This window comes from Engraulis encrasicolus, chromosome 14 (genome assembly GCF_034702125.1).
Source record: "Engraulis encrasicolus isolate BLACKSEA-1 chromosome 14, IST_EnEncr_1.0, whole genome shotgun sequence".
In the NCBI taxonomy this organism is placed as follows: Eukaryota; Metazoa; Chordata; class Actinopteri; order Clupeiformes; family Engraulidae; genus Engraulis; species Engraulis encrasicolus.
The window spans coordinates 37,842,982-37,861,664 of record NC_085870.1 but is presented as its reverse complement, the minus strand read 5'-3'; the positions used below and the strand labels follow the sequence as shown (position 1 = coordinate 37,861,664).

The following is an 18,683-nucleotide window of genomic DNA, read 5'->3' as shown; positions in this document are numbered from 1 at the left end:
TTCCAGACTGCACAAAAGCATGTCCCTTCGTAGGTGCCCGTCTTGCCTTGCGTCCGTTTGTATTTTAAACAACTCACTATTAAACGGAATGAAAGGAAGTCGTAGCCCGTAGGCTAGTTACCGCATCTGTGTGTGCTTTCTAGTGGATACTTTTATAAGAAAATATTCCAGAAGAGGTGTTATTCCACATCCATGACCGAGGACAGGCAAACTTGGCAATGACTTTGCGCATCAATTTAGATGGCGACCTCCACAGATAGGCCTATATGATATGAAGAAAGTGCCCTCCAGATCAAAGACGAAATTATTTTACTCTCATGTAGCTTACATTTGTGCCCTTCCACAACACTGTGCTTGGTGTTTCTGCATGGTCAATAAAGCCATTCCTCAGATCAGTAAATCTGTTCTTTCCATAGCATGCATGCATGCATGGACCAGTTAATAGGCCTAACAATTCTAATTATTAGGCCCTATAGCATATTATATTATACTGTATTATTTTATATTATATTATGTTGTTATGTTACGTTAGCCTACATTACATTATTACAGCCTATATTATATAATTCATTAAAGCTGCTATGATGGTTAAGAAAATTATGGCTAGTGAAAAGGCCCAATGGCTAGTGAGACAGGAAAACCACTAGCCAAAATGGCTGGTAAGCGAAAAAGTTAGTGTCAAGCACTGGTGTGTGTGTGTGTGTGTGTGTGGTGTGTGTGCGCGTGCTGCTAATGTCATGCTTCTTTCTTTAGAATCAATGGCCATGATGGTGCCGCTGAACTGTTGGTGGAGACCGCGGGAACACAGCTGGTCAACATGAGAGATGCTAAAGGAAGGTTAGTTGCTAACGGTCATTCTCCAATCCCACCCCATATCTCTCTCCATCCTCGATTGTCCCGTCTTAATAAAGGCTAACAAGAAAAAAGAAAAGGCCTTTTTAAAAAAAAAACCTGTATCTATTTAACGGTTTTACTTTTTTCCAATTTCACAGCCTCTGAACGTATATACTTGTATAATGTATTATTCCTAGTAATTGTGTCTTTGTACTCCACTACTTGGAAAAAAAATGCTAAAATATTTGTATCCAAAAGAAAAACCAAGCCCCTTTGACTTGGAAGTAGTAGGTTGTTGTTCAATATGATGAATAGGGCTCAACTTTGACTCTGTAAAGACCCTTGCTTTTCACCTAGTGTGTAACTTGTATCCTGAACAATCTACCATCTCCTGTCTTCCTCTCCTGTCTGATCTACCATCTTCTATCTTCCTCTCCTGTGTGTAGAACTCCACTGCATGCGGCAGCACGTGCAGAGAGTGTTGCCGGGCTACAGCTGGTGCTGGTCCAGGGGTCAGAGGTCAACGCGGTGGACCACGCCGGACACTCGCCACTCATGGTTGCTGCTGACAACGGACACACGTCACACGTTGGTGCGTTGCTATTGCAAACAGAATACAAGAATGAAGTGTCTCACATTGACATGGCATTATATATTTGCTCATTTCCCTTTTTTGGCCAAGAGACCAATGCTTTTGATAGACTACTATGGTCAGCTCCAATTCACTGCACATCTTACCCATGAAATGGACAACACAACCAGTCACAACATGTAAAAATAGTAGTTTGGGAATTTGCAACTGTATATAGAAGGTGGCAAGTTCTTCTATGACTGTAATGTTGTGTTAATGTGTGTGTGTGTCTGTCTGTCTGTCTGTCTGTCTGTCTGTCTGTCTGTCTGTCTGTCTGTCTGTCTGTCTGTCTGTCTGTCTGTCTGTCTGTCTGTCTGTCTGTCTGTGTGTGTGTGTGTGTGTGTGTCTGTGTCTGTGTCTGTGTCTGTGTGTGTCCTCCCTCTAGAGATCCTGCTCCACCAGGCCAAGGCAGACCTCACGCTGCTGGACATCAACAACAACACTGCACTTCATCTGGCCTGCAGCAAGGTGTGTAGAACAGACGTCACATTTACACACACAACACACACACACACACAGAGTGATAGAAAAAACAAAATAGATGATTAAAAAAAATACAAAAATAGTTTTTAAAAATTACGTCAGAAATGATAATTTCATGCAGCTGAATTGAATATGCACGACTTTCTCCTAGCTGGGTGTTACTTTGTCCTGACTGTGTGTGTCGCTTGGTGTAGGGCCATGAGATGTGTGCCCTCCTGATCCTGGCTGAAATCGATGACCCCTCCCTCATCAATGCCACCAACAGCGTACTACAAATGTGAGTCCTGCTGTCTCCTCTCCCGTCTCCTCCTCTGACTCCCCCATTTCTTCTTCCACCTCTCTTCTCTCTTTTTTTTCCTTTGCTCTCTCCTCTCTCTCCTTCTAATTAGCGCCAACTATACGGCCTAGCTGTCAAAAAGCTAAGTCTGCAACCCATCCTTCAGCCCTGCATTTATCAAGTGCAGTAGAACTTCAACTTCAGGGTGTTTTCTCTGTGCCGTCAGCCTTGTTACTTGATTGCTTTTTATCGCCACCTGGTGGTCAACCTAGGTTTGGTTCACATAACATTGAACCAATTACTGTAAGCTTTTCTAACGTTCAACCAGGGCTGTGTTTCTCAAATACTCTTAAGTAGTACTTAAGCCTAAGTAGTATGAGGTGCCCCTTTCGCAATATATTAGAAATGGCTCTCGCATCATCACTTAATTTATACATGCACTATTTTACCTTGCATATGCTCTTTGCACAAGCATTTTATTTGCATATGCTGTACGTAGGCCTGTGAAATTATTGTATGTGTAAACTTGTAGTGGTGTGATATATTGCCAAGGGGTCACCTCACACTAATGTATTACCTAGGAATAAGTACTAGTTAAATGTTGTTAGAAACACCGCCCTGTTGGCTGCCAATGCAGAATGTGATAATTAATACCATATTGCATGTTCTGCATGCTATTGACTTGTATGCATGCATACATGTGTAATGATGACAATCTATCTGAATCTATCTGAATTTCAAATGCTAATACAATTCCAGTGGTTAGTTTGGAAGTAAAGTTAAAATAAAAACCCTACAGGGCACTTGCTGTCCTGTGCACTTTGTATCTGCTAGTGATGTTGACTGTGATGATGTCCTGATTTGTATGTCGATTTGGTTAAAAAACGTCTGCCGGGGGTGCTGTGGTGCAGCGCCTTACCATATGCTGCCGGGCAACCCGGGTTCGAGTCCGGCCTGGGTCATTTCCCAACCCTACTCCATCTCTCTCTCCCACTTACTTCCTGTCATCTTTTCAACTGTCCAATCTGAGTAATGGTTAAAAAAAGTCTGCCAAATGCAATGCAACGCATTGTAATGTAAAAGTTGGCATTATATGTAATTATTATTCTATGTATTGTGCTGTGTGCAGGCCCCTCCACATCGCTGCTCGTAATGGCTTGGCCACCGTGGTGGAGGTGCTGCTGAGTCGGGGAGCCACAGTGCTGGCTGTGGACGAAGAGGGTACGCACACGCACATGCACTCACACACACAGACACGCACACGCACACAGGTGCAATGCCATAACCAATAGGAACGAGGCAACACTACAGTACTGTCTGCAGCAGGGCTTTTAAACATCGCATTTATTAATGACGTTCCATCGATTGTATTTCTAATGTCAGCAGCAACATCTGTGAGGAAGGAGGAGAGGGCTCGGGAAGTTTCTCTCACTCGTTGCCTGAAAACCTCATGTTATGAAATGGTCAAATAAATTGTGTTAGTTTCAGTCCAAGTAAAGTGCTTCCCATTTTCAATACTTTCATCCCAATTCATCCCAATGCATTTTTCGAAGCTAATGCACACAACCAGTTGGTCAGCTGCTATTCAGGGAAGTTGATGTCGGACTTAACAAAGTCAACTGGTAGGCTATATTATCATCAAATCTTCACTTAATACATCGTTTAGTTAAGTCAATAGTAATTTAATTCACATGTTCATCCGTTCACAATTTCGTTGTTTTCAGGATGAAATTACTTCACTGTAGCTATGGCTGAAACTGAATGTGGTTAAATAGTTATTACCACCAGCTAAATTTTGGCTAACACTACTCACCAATGGATAACTGGACAGCTGGGGTGGCTGTCCTAAAGTTAGGATAAATTATTTAAGATTTTTCAAAGTTAGGCTGCTTCTGTAATACCCTTTTCTTAATTTGAGATAGGATGCGCAAACCAACTTAAGAAACGCTGTTCTGAAATACGCTTTTCCTAAATACGGTCCTAAAGTGCCGTTGCCGCGGTAACTAGACAGATAAGATAAGATAATAAGATTTTCAAGTTAGGAAGTCTCTAACACGCCCCCTAATACGCCACCTCTCCTCAGGTCACACCCCGGCGCTGGCGTGCGCGCCCAACAAGGACGTGGCGGACTGCCTGGCGCTCATTCTGTCCACCATGAAGCCTTTCCCCTCCAAGGAGGCGGGCAACGTGGCCCACTTTGGCCTGAACCTGCTGAAGCACTGTGGCATCGCGGCCGCCGCCCAGCGCCCCCTCGCCAACGGCAGCCTGCGCCACGCCTACGGACACGCCCACGCCAAGGACAGCTGCCTCACCGAGTGAGACCTGACCTGATCTGACCTGTCCTAACCTACCCTCTTCTGTCCTGCGCGCACTCGCTCTCTCTCACACACACACACACACACACACACACACACTCACCATATACAAATACAAATACAAATACACACACACAGAGTGGGACCTGGCTTGATATGCCCAGTGCGCTGTCTGACACACACACACGCGACACCTATATATGTACAGCTGAACACACGCACACAAATTTACAGTCACAGAACACGTATACAAATTTACACACATGCAAGCGCTTTTGCTCTCTGACCAGACCCCACTCTGTCCTTCAACACACTAACTTACACATGCCAAACACACACACACTCACACACACAAATATACATACAGGGAAAACTGTCTTTCTCCCCAGTCGCCCCCACCCTAGCCCCAAATTCCAACCCCCCCAAGGCCAGCGGCCTTACCCCAATGACCCCTTTTTACCCCCACCCCCATCCCCTTCCAAAACAAATAATTCACTCCAAGTCACTGTAGACATGCAGGAATATACTAATTAGTGTGTGTAGGTGTGTGTGCCTGCAACCGTGTGTGCAATACTGTGTACGAGTGTGCAGAATTCTATCCTGATGGGTGCAGTCAAACCTATATGCAAATGTCACTCAAATCCAATCTAATATATATTCCTTTCTGCTCCCCTCCCTCCCTCTCTCTCTCCGTCTGTCTGTCTCCACCTCTTCATTGTTTGCCCCATGATGTCCTTAAAATCAAACTATAAGCAGGCTGAGTAGAAAACCTAGAAAGTATTTGAAGCATTTGAACCATTTTCACTTAGCCGTTGCTATTTTGGAAAGACGGTTACGAAATTGCGTAGGTGGAGAAGGTGGAAATTGGCCCGGTGGGCTGGCATGTCTTTTTTTTGCCAGGCCCACAGAAGAGAGATGCTTGCGGGAAGAGGGGAAAGAAAGACTAGCGGGTCTGACTGCACAGCCATAGGAGGGCCGGTATGGGACCATGGGGCCAGCCTGCCCCAGGTGCTGACAAGCCTGTCATGCCCAGTTTGGAGTTTGAAGTCTCGGGTGGAGGCTTGTTTGCTATAGCTGCCTGACACCAAACCAACCCCACCCCCCAAGCCTAAAACCTGTATCTAGTTTCATCTACACCCAGTTACTCATCTGCTTAGCAGGTACTTTAAATGGCCATAGCAATAGCTTTACAGCCTCCCCCCCTTAAGATTTGCTATTGATCATGCATTGACCCTCACAAGATCATCTTCTTTAAAGAGAAATCAGAGCAATCCATTACCCGCATAATTGAAAGTGGGGTGGGTTTACTGTCTTAACCAAGACGCCCATGTGAAGCATAGAGGCTTGTCTCCACCGGTCCCTACCCCCCAGTTGAAGGTCGTGAAGGAATAGGTCAGACTGCCTACTCCCAGAAGTAGAACATGAAGGAAAACAAAAAGCAAGCAAGCAAACCAAGCAAATAATGCGTATTTGAGTGAAAGAAAAACAAGATGGCCATGTAATGGGCTTCTTTGGCCTGGAGGTCCTGATGTCTTATAGTGCTGTGCCTAAAAAAAAAATCAGCTAAAAAACGGGCTAATTATGCTGACCACGCTAATGATTACTATGGGAGGGACTCTCCCCTTGCCCCTATCCCCCTCCCATTAATTAAGCCCCTCCCCTCGGTGACGTTGTGTACCCACCTCCCTTCTTCAGACCCCCTCCTGAAACTATGTGGAATGATTTTTATTTTCTTTTTTTTTGTTTTATTTGTAGGGGAAAAAAAGAGAACAATTCTAGGAGTTTCACTTTGGGGAAAGATAATGCTATGAACTAAATTAAAAATGCAATGAATTCCATCAAAATCAACAAAACCGTTAGAAGGCAAGAAAAAACAACAACAAAAAATAGACAAGCACCCATACCCAAGCGAGGACATTGTCAGTTGGTCCTCTTTCCCCTTCCCCTGATTTCCAGTTCAGTCAATAGATATCTGGAAAGATTTCATCGTGAGTAAGTTGATGTTTGCACAATAGGGTGTCAAGGACTTAAAATAATTATTTTCAATATAGCTGCTAAAATATAATTGCCTTTTTTTTGTTTTGGTAGATTGTATTAATGGTATTTAAAAGCGGGTCTTGTTTTTGTGTTTCTCTGTTTTTTTTGTTTTTTTTTTCTCCCCTTCATCCTTATTTAAGAGCAATACTCAGAGAGCCTTCAAAATGTCTTACCTCACATTTTGTGTGATCCTTCAAGGGTTTCGGTTTGTGCAGAACTCCTCAGTTTCATTGTGTTACTTTCAGCAGGATTCTGCAAAGAAAGCAGTTGTTTTTTTCCCCCCAAAAGGACAAAAACAGCTATCCAGTCCACAACACTATATAATATTACAATATTTACCCATTTGTACATGCATACATCTACACTGTAACTGGAATGTGCACTGTAGGAGGAGGAGGAAAGCTACCAAAGGTGTTAATTGTTATCTGGCTATAAGAACTTGCTCCCACAAAGCCACACAGATCTGTCTGAGCCCCCTTGGTACCTTGGCCTGGTATTGTAATGTTGCCTCACCTGCTCTGAAGACTACATATCATTTCTGCATGCTAGATGTACTCACTTGCCAGCCAGCCACCAAATCATAGTTCACCAAAAAAAAAAGTAAAGAAGAAAAAAAAACGTTACAGGTCCAATGCACTTGAAGCTTTAAAAAAAAAAAAAGAAAAAAAGACATATAAACTACAACATAATGACCTCATGTACTGCATCGCTGTAGATACATCCACTAACCAGGGTTTGTGGAGAAGGCCAAAAGCTGTCCTCTCTGGTCCACCAGTCTAGGCCTACACCCACGTGTTTTCCTTGACCTTGGAAACACTGGTGTCTTGTCACAAATTCTTACAGTAAGTCCTAAGTAAATATGCGAACGCTAACTACTCTGCTGTGCGTTTCTTGACAACGACGTTGCTAACAGAGTTAGCAAATTACTTGGTTGCAATGCAATTTCGCATTGGAAGCCTAGTAAGTTGCTGGCTGGTTAGCAACGATGCTTTTGAGAAACTGCTTTTGAGTCTTGCTCTGTCTGTTAAACCTGCTGCGGCAGCTGATGGAAGTAGGTAGGTTTGAATCCATGGTGTCTGCTAGTGTCTGTAGTCTGTAGTGGCAGCAGCAGCAGCAGCAGCATCGGGAGGAGATGGGTTCGCATCCCTGGTGTTGGTGCATTACAGTGGCCGCTTTAATCTCCCTTTGTGATCTCGTGCAGCCAATTTGCCAGCATTTCACACTGTGCCCGAATAATTCCATTTTTGGATCTTGATAATCATCTCCATCGCTTTCGCTAAAATCTCTTTTCCGAGCGCACTTACGAGCTAGCTACAGACAGGTAGAGCATCCTCTACCTTCATGATCATATCATTCTTTTTAAATGCTGTTGCCTCTCTCCCTGAATGTACACAGGCTTGGTTTCTAGTCCAGACCGCGGTCCTTTTCCCAAGCCCTCTCCCTTTTTCGTATTTTCCTGGCCTTAACAATAGGTGTGTGTGTGTAGTACACTAGTGCTGGGCTAACTTAGGCAAACTTCACTTCAAAACAATTTGGCCCCACTGAACGAGAGGCTCGATCTAAACCGGAATAAATAATCAAATATAAACAAAAGGTGCTCCTGAATGATTGTGATAACAGGCCATGTGGTGCTATGAATTGACTTTTTTTGTTCCCCTGCCATTTTTATTATGTAGTCCTAGGTAATTTTTCTGCTTCCATGCTTAATTTGCACAGCTGGCCATCCTATTCCATAGTTGAAAGTATTACTATTTCTATCAGTCAGTTAAGCTTTTTTAGTGAAGGGTAGTATTTGTTTTTTGTATCGTGTGTTTGTCCGTCTGCTAGGAAATCTTTGTGATTGTGCCAGCTGCCTTGGCCTTAACTGTTAACTGTGTGTCGTTACCAGGAGACCTAGTTGAAATACAAACTAGCATTTGACGTGTTAGCATTTCGACTTTTAATTTTTTTGATTTGCACAACTTTACTTTTACTTGACCATAAAGCATGAATAAGCGCACCATAAGGCTTTTTTCCCTTATGACCTGCATCGTGAAAGAAACAAACAATGCATGAAGCCTAAGTTTAATCAAAGTGTATTATTATTGACTAACTTTTGCACTCCGGGTGACGTGGCAACATGAGCGGTGGTGTTCTGCGTGGCTTGCAGACTAGTGTTTGGCTCTGTGTGGTTCTGTGGGACAATTGCCATCACTGGCAGAGGATCAGAATTTATATTTTACTTTTCATTTTTTGTCTTTTTTTTTTTATCTCAAAGAGCAGCTGAAGCGGGAGACTCCTATGTTTATTTGTGTTTGCTTTCTGTGTGTATGTGTGTGTAGCTTTTTTGTTTGTTTGTTTGTTTCGTTTTGAAATGACAATCAGTCTACTAAGGGCTTTTTATTTGTAAGGAAACACTTTTATGGGAACCTGTGCAAATATGTTGCCATCTTGACACCCAAACTAGTCTCCTTCTAAAAGCCGGCATATGCATACGGTCACGTCAGTCTGCTCCTGCTTGGGGGGTGTGTGCTTACTGTTTTTGTTTGGGGCTAAGGGAAGGTAAGGGGTTATCAAGTGCTTCCCAATCACCTTAGCGAAATTCACTGTAAACAAGCATCTTGCGTAAAACATGAAGCCCTTTTGAAATTGCAATTCAAGATCTATTGGTTGCTTCTCTTTACATAATTCCACAATGCCTACAATTGTTCTCTTTTAACAGAATATTAGAAAACATACCACATATGTCCATGGGGTATCGGTAGTTGTGTATATCTATCTCTATATACATATATACATATATATATTACACACATACGTTTATGCATCAAATTCAAAGTTCATTGCAGACTGAGATTCTATTGTCAGGTTTATGGTGCATTACAATAGGGATGAGAAGATATCACAAAAAAGGAAAAGGAAAAAAATAACAAGAAAAAAACAGGAACGTTTACAAAAGAAAAAAAAGAAGAAAAAAAAGCAAATGCTTATCTTGCACCCTGATGTGGCCAGTTCCGGTGTTCCACAAGGTATTTCATTTTAAAGCCTTTAAGAAAATAAAAAAGTCAATATCCTTTACTATATGCAGGACTAGCAAATGCCAAAACCAGTGTCATTGCTATCTCGCATATTTGTACTAGTATGCTGAAAGAAATGATTGTATTAAGCTACCTGAACTTTCTGTGGCATTTTACATAGGCCTTTTTCTATGATGTCAGATAAGGGTGTTTCTGGTGCGGAGATATCACATCAACAAATAAGCCATTTAAATAATATTCTTAATTCAGCGATTATAGGAGAAGGGATTTTTATTTCAATTAAATTGTACATTCTTGTCTAAAAACTAAAGAGTGGGGCGAAGTGAGCCAGAGGGAAAGACACGTCCTGCTCCTACACCTGCATGATTATTTTTTTTCTTTTTCATTTTTCTCTCTTCCACTAGTTTTTTTTTTTCTTTTCTAAATTGGACTACCATACTACTTTTTTGGGGGAAGTGGAATGAGTAAAAGTGGACTAAATGGGCACTGACTGGCGAGTGAGTCTAAGTGAAGGGGTAGGGAGGGGATCTGATCGGTTACCCTCAACCTTCCTGAATGCCACGTCTGTCTGGCCACTTTTTTTTTTTTCTTCAACTGTGCAAAGTTGTAGTGCTGAGGAGTGGCCACCAGGGGGCAGACTGCTGTCTGGACTGGCGAGAGGTGGCCACTCAGGGCTGGAGGGAGATGGGCTTAACATAACCGAAGAGGGAGAGGGGGGAAAAAAAACAAAATGACACAAAAGCCTCTACTTTTGTGTTTGTTTGTTTTTTCCTTTAAGCCCACCTTCCGCCCCTCCATCAAAGCATGAGCTGTTCGTAGAGGACGCGGCTTAGCCCAGACCCAAAGCACTTATCCAATGAGTACGCACTTTTGTATATTTAATATCTATGTGTGTGTGTATTTATGTCTACATGTTACCAATGTAGATATTAACATTAGGGGTTACAGTTTTCTTTCTCAGCAAAAGAGGTGAGGGTGTCTTACTGTTCACAGGTGAGCAGCTGGGATTGTGCGTGTGTGTGTTTGTGTGCGTGTTTGTGTCTCTTGTGTATGAGCAGCGATAGAGGAGGAGGGATGGCCTCTCTTGTTCGGGATCACTATTTCGGTAGCAGTGAACGTAAAGCTTGCACCTGTATGTGCACACGTGTGTAGCACAAAGTCCATTTCAAACAGAAAAAAAAACCTATATTTGCACTGCCTTTCTACAACCAGTTGCCAAAAAGAGCAAGGATGTTAAAAAAAATGAGGACAAAACTTACATTTGATGATGAAGAACACAATCTATGTATACCTGATATGTAGATTTACGGACATCTCTGCTGAGCCATAGTGTAATAATTTGCTGACTTAAAAAAGTGAATGTAAGGTCTAAATTTTTGGGTAGGTAGGATCGCGAAGCTGACATTACTGCACTGTCTCTTCACAAAATAGTAATAGCTTAATTAATCAAAAAAATCTGATCTCCTCTCATGATGGGCAGTTTCTGCTTACATCTGCAGAAGAAGAAGAAATTGTTTTTAATAAGGTATGAAATGTGGTCTTGCCATTTGAGCCAATGTCTGGGACATTATTTCGGGGATTGATTTTTTTTTTTTTAATTAGCAGGGAGTAGGGTTTTAGACTTAGCTAGTGCATATATATGCCTTATGTTCTCAGCACAAGTGTGACACCCATGTAATCTTTAGCACTGCTCTTGAGTGCGCGTGTGTGTGTTTGTGTGGCCCCCCGAGTGAGCGGGACCACCATCATTCAGCACTGTCCATATGAAAGCAGCCTATAGCTCCATTGGTTGTTGAATCCAAAATGGCAGCCATACTCTCTCTACTGCAATTGCCTTACAGTTACCTCCTAACGTTCTTCCTGTGTGTTGTGATGCACAAGCCTACATAGACTGTCTACTACTACTACTACTACTACTATTACTACTACTACTTCTTGTTTTGGAATGTGTTCGTATGTCTCTTTGTCTCATATTGATAGCATATCAAGAAAAAAAAACATTCAAACCTTAATGACACCCCATGCTGTTACCTAGACCCGTAAGTGCCGTAGCTATCTCTCATCTCTCATCTGTGTTTCTGAAGGTCGTTGGAAGGGATATGTTTGGTGGATCAAGGTGGTCACCCTCTTTGTCCAATTATGGTAGTTCAGCACAAAAAAGTGATGGTAAAAGGGTGGGGGGAGGATTCGCTGTGTGATTGATTATCACCTCATTTTTTCTCTTTTGCCCAAGGGTCACCTAGGGACATGTGATTATTTCCCAGAACTTGATTCCCATCCCAAGTCCACCTAGTGAGTTAAAACTATTCTCCAGGGCTGATGATCTTCCATCGACCCTCACCAACATTCAGATTGGCGCCACTGTGCTGTGTGTTTATTGATCTGACTGAAGTGAAGCAGGCTGTTGTGGAGTGGTTAATGTGTGACGTGACTCAGTTCGTTCTGAGTTCAGATTCAAGGAGACACCATTTGACACTGTCATTGGTATGGGGAATTGCTTGGTTTCCTGAAATAATATCCTCAATTGGCTCAAATGGCGGTGAAGGCTACATTTCTTTTGAGACTTGCATGTTGTAGGAGAGGGATCGGAGTTGACCTTTCTTTTTTTTATTTTGTTTTTGTCAACAAAGCATCAATCTCAGAGCGAATGTGCATTTTGTCAGACCAATTAGTCTTGTATTGTACGGTATGTTTTGAGGTTTTCTTTTTTTTCTAATTAAAAAAAGCAATATTGCAGTTGGCCAGTTTTAAGAGTATGGGAGGAGAAATAGACTTGCACAACCAATGTGGAGATGGTAACAGTGGATTAATTTACGTATGTAGAACATCAAAGCATCCAATGGAAGCAAACACCAACCATCAAAGAAAAATGGGCATGACTAGCGATTTTGTACATTTTGGGGTTTTTTCCCTTGTTTATTGTTTCTTCAGGGTACTAAAATACTAGTCATGGTCCCGGTTCTACATCTGGACTCTTAACAGGAAGTGAATGACAGGAAGTAGGTCTGTGACTGACAGGTGGGGTGGAAATATCACCCCTCATGTAGCTTTTTGTTCGTTTTGTTTGATGAGAGCTGTTGGATCTACAAAAAAGAGAGTAGTGTTTTTTAACGATTGGGAAAAAAAAGTCAGTGATTATTTAATATCCAGAAGTTTATTCTGATTTGAAGATTGAGGGTTTATAGGAAAGCTGGAATTCGAGTTTTATTTTACCTTTTCATTTATTTTTTTCATAGTAACAGTAGTTTATATATATATATATATTCTAGTCATCATAGCTGTCGTGTCGCATATTAACTACAATGATACTGTCCACAGCAACAGTCTACAGGGAGACACAGTTGTCCCAATTACCTCCGGTAGAAGTTTTGGTAGAGGTTGCTCCTGAGAAGTGCTGACCTGACTGTGGACCAGTTTGTCGTGTTTCTATCCTACTGCTCAGACTGCGATAGAGGGGAAAGAGGCTGGTTCCAGGTCAGCACACCTGTGCAGCAGCGTCTCCCCCTGAGCCTTACCTCCAAGGACACACCTGTGTGTCCCTCTTTACTTGAAGCATCGGTGAAAGGCAATAGCAAAATCTTTTTATGTTCTCGCCCCTCCCCCCTGGCCCCCCATAGAAAGCATGCCTTAAAAACTTAAGGGTACACCATGTGAATTCCCTCAACGTAAAAAGTGGAATGGAGAAGTTAAAAAAATAAAAATAAAAAATAAAAAACGTCTTTGTTACCTTACTGGTGATCATTGGTGTACAGGTTTTCATATCAATAGTGGCTGCAGTTATAGAAGATAACCTTGTTTAATATATAACAAAGTCTATGTTGATATTGTTTAAAAAAAAAAAAAAAAAAACGATAATGCATCTATGTAATAATAAAAAAGTGTTTTTGAAATTGTTGTCAACCTCTAGATTCTAAATGGGCATAGCAGGGATGTTGCCGGTCCCAGAACACGCATAACTCATCATTTTAAATATACCGACCCATGTGAATGAGCTGTTTTTGACAAATCCTGCCCCTGCAGATCGTTTACCCTTTGCATGACTTCCCCCGACCCCCATGCTCCTACCCCCCCGTCCCCTTGGCAGCTTCAGACAAATGATGAGTAGACGGATGTCTGTCACTGGCCTGAGTTTGCCTCCATCACCGCTGTGACCTCTGACCCCTTGGTTGTTGTCACAAGTCTCAGTCACGGAAGTAATATTGGTGAGCCGTCATTACATGCCTCTTGTCCCGTCCTCATGTACGGTAGCTGTTGCATCTCTGCGGTCTCCGAGAGCACTGTTGTGTTACAACCCTCCACATAGACAGATCCACATCCGCATACTAGATCTACCATTTGTTGGATCCATTGGATCATGATGCTTAGTGGTGTGCCTCAGTATCTTTTGAAGCCCTAAATATAGTTTGAGTCTAGTGAACATTTATCACCTGAAACACGGTGGTGAGGGCCTCGGTTGGTTGTGTTTGGTCAGAGAGACTACTCAAACAAATCGGAGGCTTTTTTGGCGACGCTACAGGGATCGTCTGGAAACACCTTACATTGGTGCTCTCTAATATAGCTGGATTGACCTTGAGAGGGACAGTTGCTGCTTACCCCCACCCCCCTGGATGCCTGAAGGTCTAAAAACAGTTCCTCTCTAAATGGACCTAACCAGACAGAGGCGATGGTCGCCCATGGCAACTTATGCAAATTCTGTAATTTTTTCAACGAAGTTCCTGTGATGGTGCCATGGAGCATGGGCACAAGGCTCTGCTGTTAGAATGTGGACACTGGTCCATTACAAATGAACTAAATATTTAAAATAGTTCATTTTAGATTCATTTCAAAAGCATTGCCTGAACTGGCTCTGCCATCTTTTGGTGTGACGCTTTGTCAGTTGTCACCACACTGGGGTAATTTTGATGCCATTGAATTGTAGGAAGAGAGACTTTTGTGTGGTTGCATTTCTGACCAAGAATACCGATTATGCATTCAGTTTTTCAGAAGATAACTGAGAATTTGTTCATTTTCACCGCTCAGCTGTGTAGTATGTCTTACTTCATATGGAGAGATGGTCAAATAATTTCCGAAGAGCTACTAAAATCGAATCAAAAAAATATCTATTTACAGTTGTTTTTATTTACTCTCTGTAAATGGTCTTCCATTCAAGCCAATCTGAAGCCTTACGAATTACAGTCGTCAAGTTAGTCCCGTATTACAGGGTCCAGTATGGGCCCACTTACGCGTAGCATTAGGCAGTCACAAACACCATCAGCTAACAAGGAACTGGAAGCCATTTTGTTGATCTGCTGGTTCATTCATTTCTTTGTCGTCCCCCGCAGCTGTCTCTGTGGACATGATTGTCAAAACTGTGTTCAAAACGTTTGTGTTACGTTACGACTGATTATTACAAAGCACAAGTCCAAAGAGGAGAAATTCTATACACTTAAGTCCCCAAATGGTTTAGAGCCACTCTGTTCTCGCATTAACTTTCCATGATGAGAAACAGCCACCTCTACTGGCTTGATTGTGGGCTGTGTTCTTCAGGTGTTTTTCTTGTAAATCACCTTGTTTAGGGGGTAGTAAATTTAGCCATAACCAACAAATCAGTAGTCTGTTCAGTTGAGCAATATTTTTCCGTTTGTTGAGTGCACCTTGACTCGTTCAAAGCACAACGATAAGTGACTCAAAGCTGTGCTCCTATTTAAAGCCAGTCCCTAAGACTGAGCACATTTTCGAATATGTCCCATTAGATCTAACCCACTTACCATGTTTTCCTAGTGTATCGCAGTATCTAAAGCAGTTAACAAATGTGTGATTTCGAATGTAAGCAAGTAGCTTAAAGAAAAGGGTATTCGTTCTAACACACCGATAAAGACACATTATGCATTCTACTGGAAGGGTGTCATAGATTTTACTGATCTTATTTAGAGTAGCTCTTCTAGGTGTGGATTGTTTGCATGTACGTGAAATGGCATGTCTGTTTAATTCAACGCAGGGTTTAACTTGATTTAACTCTAAGCTAAACCAGAATTTTGACTGATCAACTGTGAGTAGCGAAGGGAGTGAAAACGTTTTTTTCTTTTTAAAGCTAAAAATAAATAGAAATAAAAGTAATTTGCAGCCTGCTACTTCCCTCAAAGCTGGAAACTTAACTTGAATTAAAGAGCAAAGTGAATTATGATAATCAGAAGTGGGAGGCGTCTGATGCAGTTTGTGTGTGCGTGTGTGTGTGTGTGTGTGTGGACGTCCATGTGTGTTGGCGTAGGATCTGCCAAAGGCCAGCCTATTAGTTGAATACTGTAACACAGGGATGAAGGGAAACCACCTTGCAATCACTAACTTTTTGGTACCAGGACGTCCATATCTGTGCGCTTATAAAGTCTGTCTGTGTGTTTGTGTGAATGAGTTGAACCTACTCAAGCATTTCCCATTTGAAGTTAAAGAGGATCTATACTCCTCCTTGTGATGCGTGGCGCTGAATATTTTGTAAGAAATTTGTATTTTTCCATGTCTTGGCGTACTTTACACACGACTAGTTTACACAAGAACCAGAAGCCCAAGGATTCTGCTCTCCAATTAGTCAATCCTTAAAGAAAAAAAAAATACATTCCCTTCTAGTGATGGTAAAATCATGGTACTTCTAGTCTTTAAAAGCTTGTGGGCTTTTTGTATTTAGTTAACTAGACTGTTTTTTTGTGTCTAAGATGTTTGTGAAGTTTAAAAAACCCTCTGAGGAGGTTATCTGAACACTGTTCTGCGTGAAAGCTTGAATTCTTTTCCAAATCTGTGTCTGGACTAAGGCTGTTGGGTTTCAAGACAAAAAAAAAGGCCTTAAAAATTCAGTGTCGCATAAATTCACCACGTCCTTCACAAAGAGCAGGTGAGGGTGGGCTTCCATGGTTTCCCCATTTGCCCTTCCTTCCTTCCTTCCTCTCCTCCGCCACTGGTGTGTGGAGATCGGTTGAGGGGTGAGGTGAGGTGAGGTGAGGGGAGTCCTGAAGCGCAGATGGTATAGTTGGCTTACAGACGTTGTAGTGCAGCACAGAACATGCTGTCCAGCAGTGACTGTCCTGCTCACAGTCTCTCACTTCACTACTGCCAGCTGAACGAGTGTGCGTGTGTGAGTGAGTGTGTGGTGACGTCTACGTCTATCTTGTCTGGTCTGTGTTGGTGTCAGAGAGAGAGAGAGCAAGCTGGTGGTGTTAAATAAGGCTTTGAGGACGAAAGCAGCGATCGATGTAGTAGATCCATTATGAAACTCGAATTACCTCAGCGTCAGTGACAGAAATATTATAATACAGAATTGACCACACCTGTTCATCTTCATGTGGACTCTCGCTTCATTTGTAATACACAAAATCCATGCTATTTTGGGGAATTGCTTATTAGTATTACAATAATAATGAGTATCGTTTTTCTGTTGTGCCTACCTCCATAATGTACAGGTCATCTTTTTGTCTGCTATAAGCGCATAGCCACTTATTTCCCTAGGTTTGAAAGAGAAAGTAAAAAAAGAAGCTAAAATTGGTGGGGAAAATGTGTTCTTTTTTCCAAAAGAAAATATAAAAGGAAACTCGACATGAGTGAGTGTCATTATGTTTCAAGTATTTAGGATCATAGTCGCAAACCTACCACAGGAATGTCAAAGCCACACTGAGTAGACCAATCCAAAACGCTGGTCCATTCACAGCAAGTCTGATTGCTTGATAAAGTCAGAAAGGACATATGAGCTTTAGTGAGCCCCCTGAAAAAGCACCCTTTACTCAGTGGGCTGGCGGCACCGCTCCAGTTCCCACATCCTGGCGGTGTGTGTTTGTGTACGTTTGTTTGTGCTTGTCTGTGCATCAAGCCATATGTTAACCACGTTTACAGCTGTCGTGTTGTAGGAAAAACAAACAGAAAAAAAACCAAGTGTGGAGATGGTGTGTTCTGTCTGTCTGTTTGCGTGTAATTAAATAAATAAAAACGCATTAATAAATGAAACCAACCAACGTTAACTCCAAAAGCAACAAAAAAACGACAGAAGCTCTGGTCCACTACAGGCCAAAGTGCGTTTAAGTAAAGTAAGGGTGCATACGGCGCTCAGTCGGAAGGGACACATATGTATCGTATCCAGCCTTAATTCGCCACTTGCATCCCACCATTAACGGTCAGAGGTCACATGATTGACAGGGCTCCCCACTTACATGAAAGAAAGGACCTCTTTAGACCCCCTCCCCGCCCTCAAAAAACTCCCAATGCCCCCCCCCCCCCAATATGGAAGCCCCCACCAAATCCCCAGCCCCCCCAACCTGAATAAAATGGGAAATGAAAGAAGCCGTACATGATTTTTTTTTTCTGTGACAATGCAATCTCTGAAAGCACTTTGCCTTGTTAAATCCTGTTGTGTGCTAGGGAATGGATATGTGTTGCAAAAATGTTACATTTGTGTTTTTAAAGAGAGAGAAAAAAAAGCTGAGAGAAGAAATTTATGATTTGATGAATTAAGTAAGACATTTACAAAACGATTAAGAATTTGCATTGACCTCCAAGTACAGGACAAGAGAAACTCCATTAACTAAGGCATTGAAACTTGGATCGATTTTTTTTTTTTTTTACAATGTATGCTGCAGCCATTGAGTCTTGTTATTCAGTATTGTGGCTTAGAATTGGTTATGTTTAAATAAAGTGCTATCGCTTAATATCTACTTGTGTGTATTGCCTCCTTTTGTCCATTTATTTTCATATTGACAAACTGTTAATTTAATTCAATGAATTCAATTCAGTAAATTAACTGTCAATTAATTATTATTGGAAATTGAACATAATGAATTCTTTGTTGAGCCACTTGCCACGATAACATTCAAGCATTCATCAGAATGGAATGACGTACTCTTTTAGGCAATGTGTATATACATCCATTATGTTGTAGAGAATAAAGCCAATGCCTTGCAGTGCACCAACAGGGTCTGTAACAACATTGTATTAAATCATAGAATTAATACACTTCATAGTACACAAGGTCACTTGGACCTATTACAGTTTTTCTCAATTGGTTTTGTACATTTCTCACAACAGAATAATAATTCTCAAAACTTTTTGTTCAATTGTAACTTCCTGGTGTTAGC

General features: G+C 41.8%; 1 protein-coding gene across 2 annotated transcripts in view; it reads left to right on the top strand.

Annotated features, from left to right (window-relative positions):
- The window catches only part of ankrd52a (ankyrin repeat domain 52a), a 54,210-nt gene extending 35,951 nt beyond the window's left edge, over positions 1 to 18,259 (top strand). For both annotated transcript variants that reach the window (XM_063215675.1, XM_063215674.1), the window contains exons 23-28: positions 754 to 837; positions 1,281 to 1,426; positions 1,851 to 1,933; positions 2,143 to 2,225; positions 3,355 to 3,446; positions 4,309 to 18,259. In XM_063215675.1, the coding sequence (XP_063071745.1) occupies positions 754 to 837; positions 1,281 to 1,426; positions 1,851 to 1,933; positions 2,143 to 2,225; positions 3,355 to 3,446; positions 4,309 to 4,544 (724 nt within the window). In that variant the 3' untranslated portion in view covers positions 4,545 to 18,259. The remainder of the gene's footprint in view (positions 1 to 753; positions 838 to 1,280; positions 1,427 to 1,850; positions 1,934 to 2,142; positions 2,226 to 3,354; positions 3,447 to 4,308) is intronic.
- Positions 18,260 to 18,683: the final 424 nt, after the last annotated feature.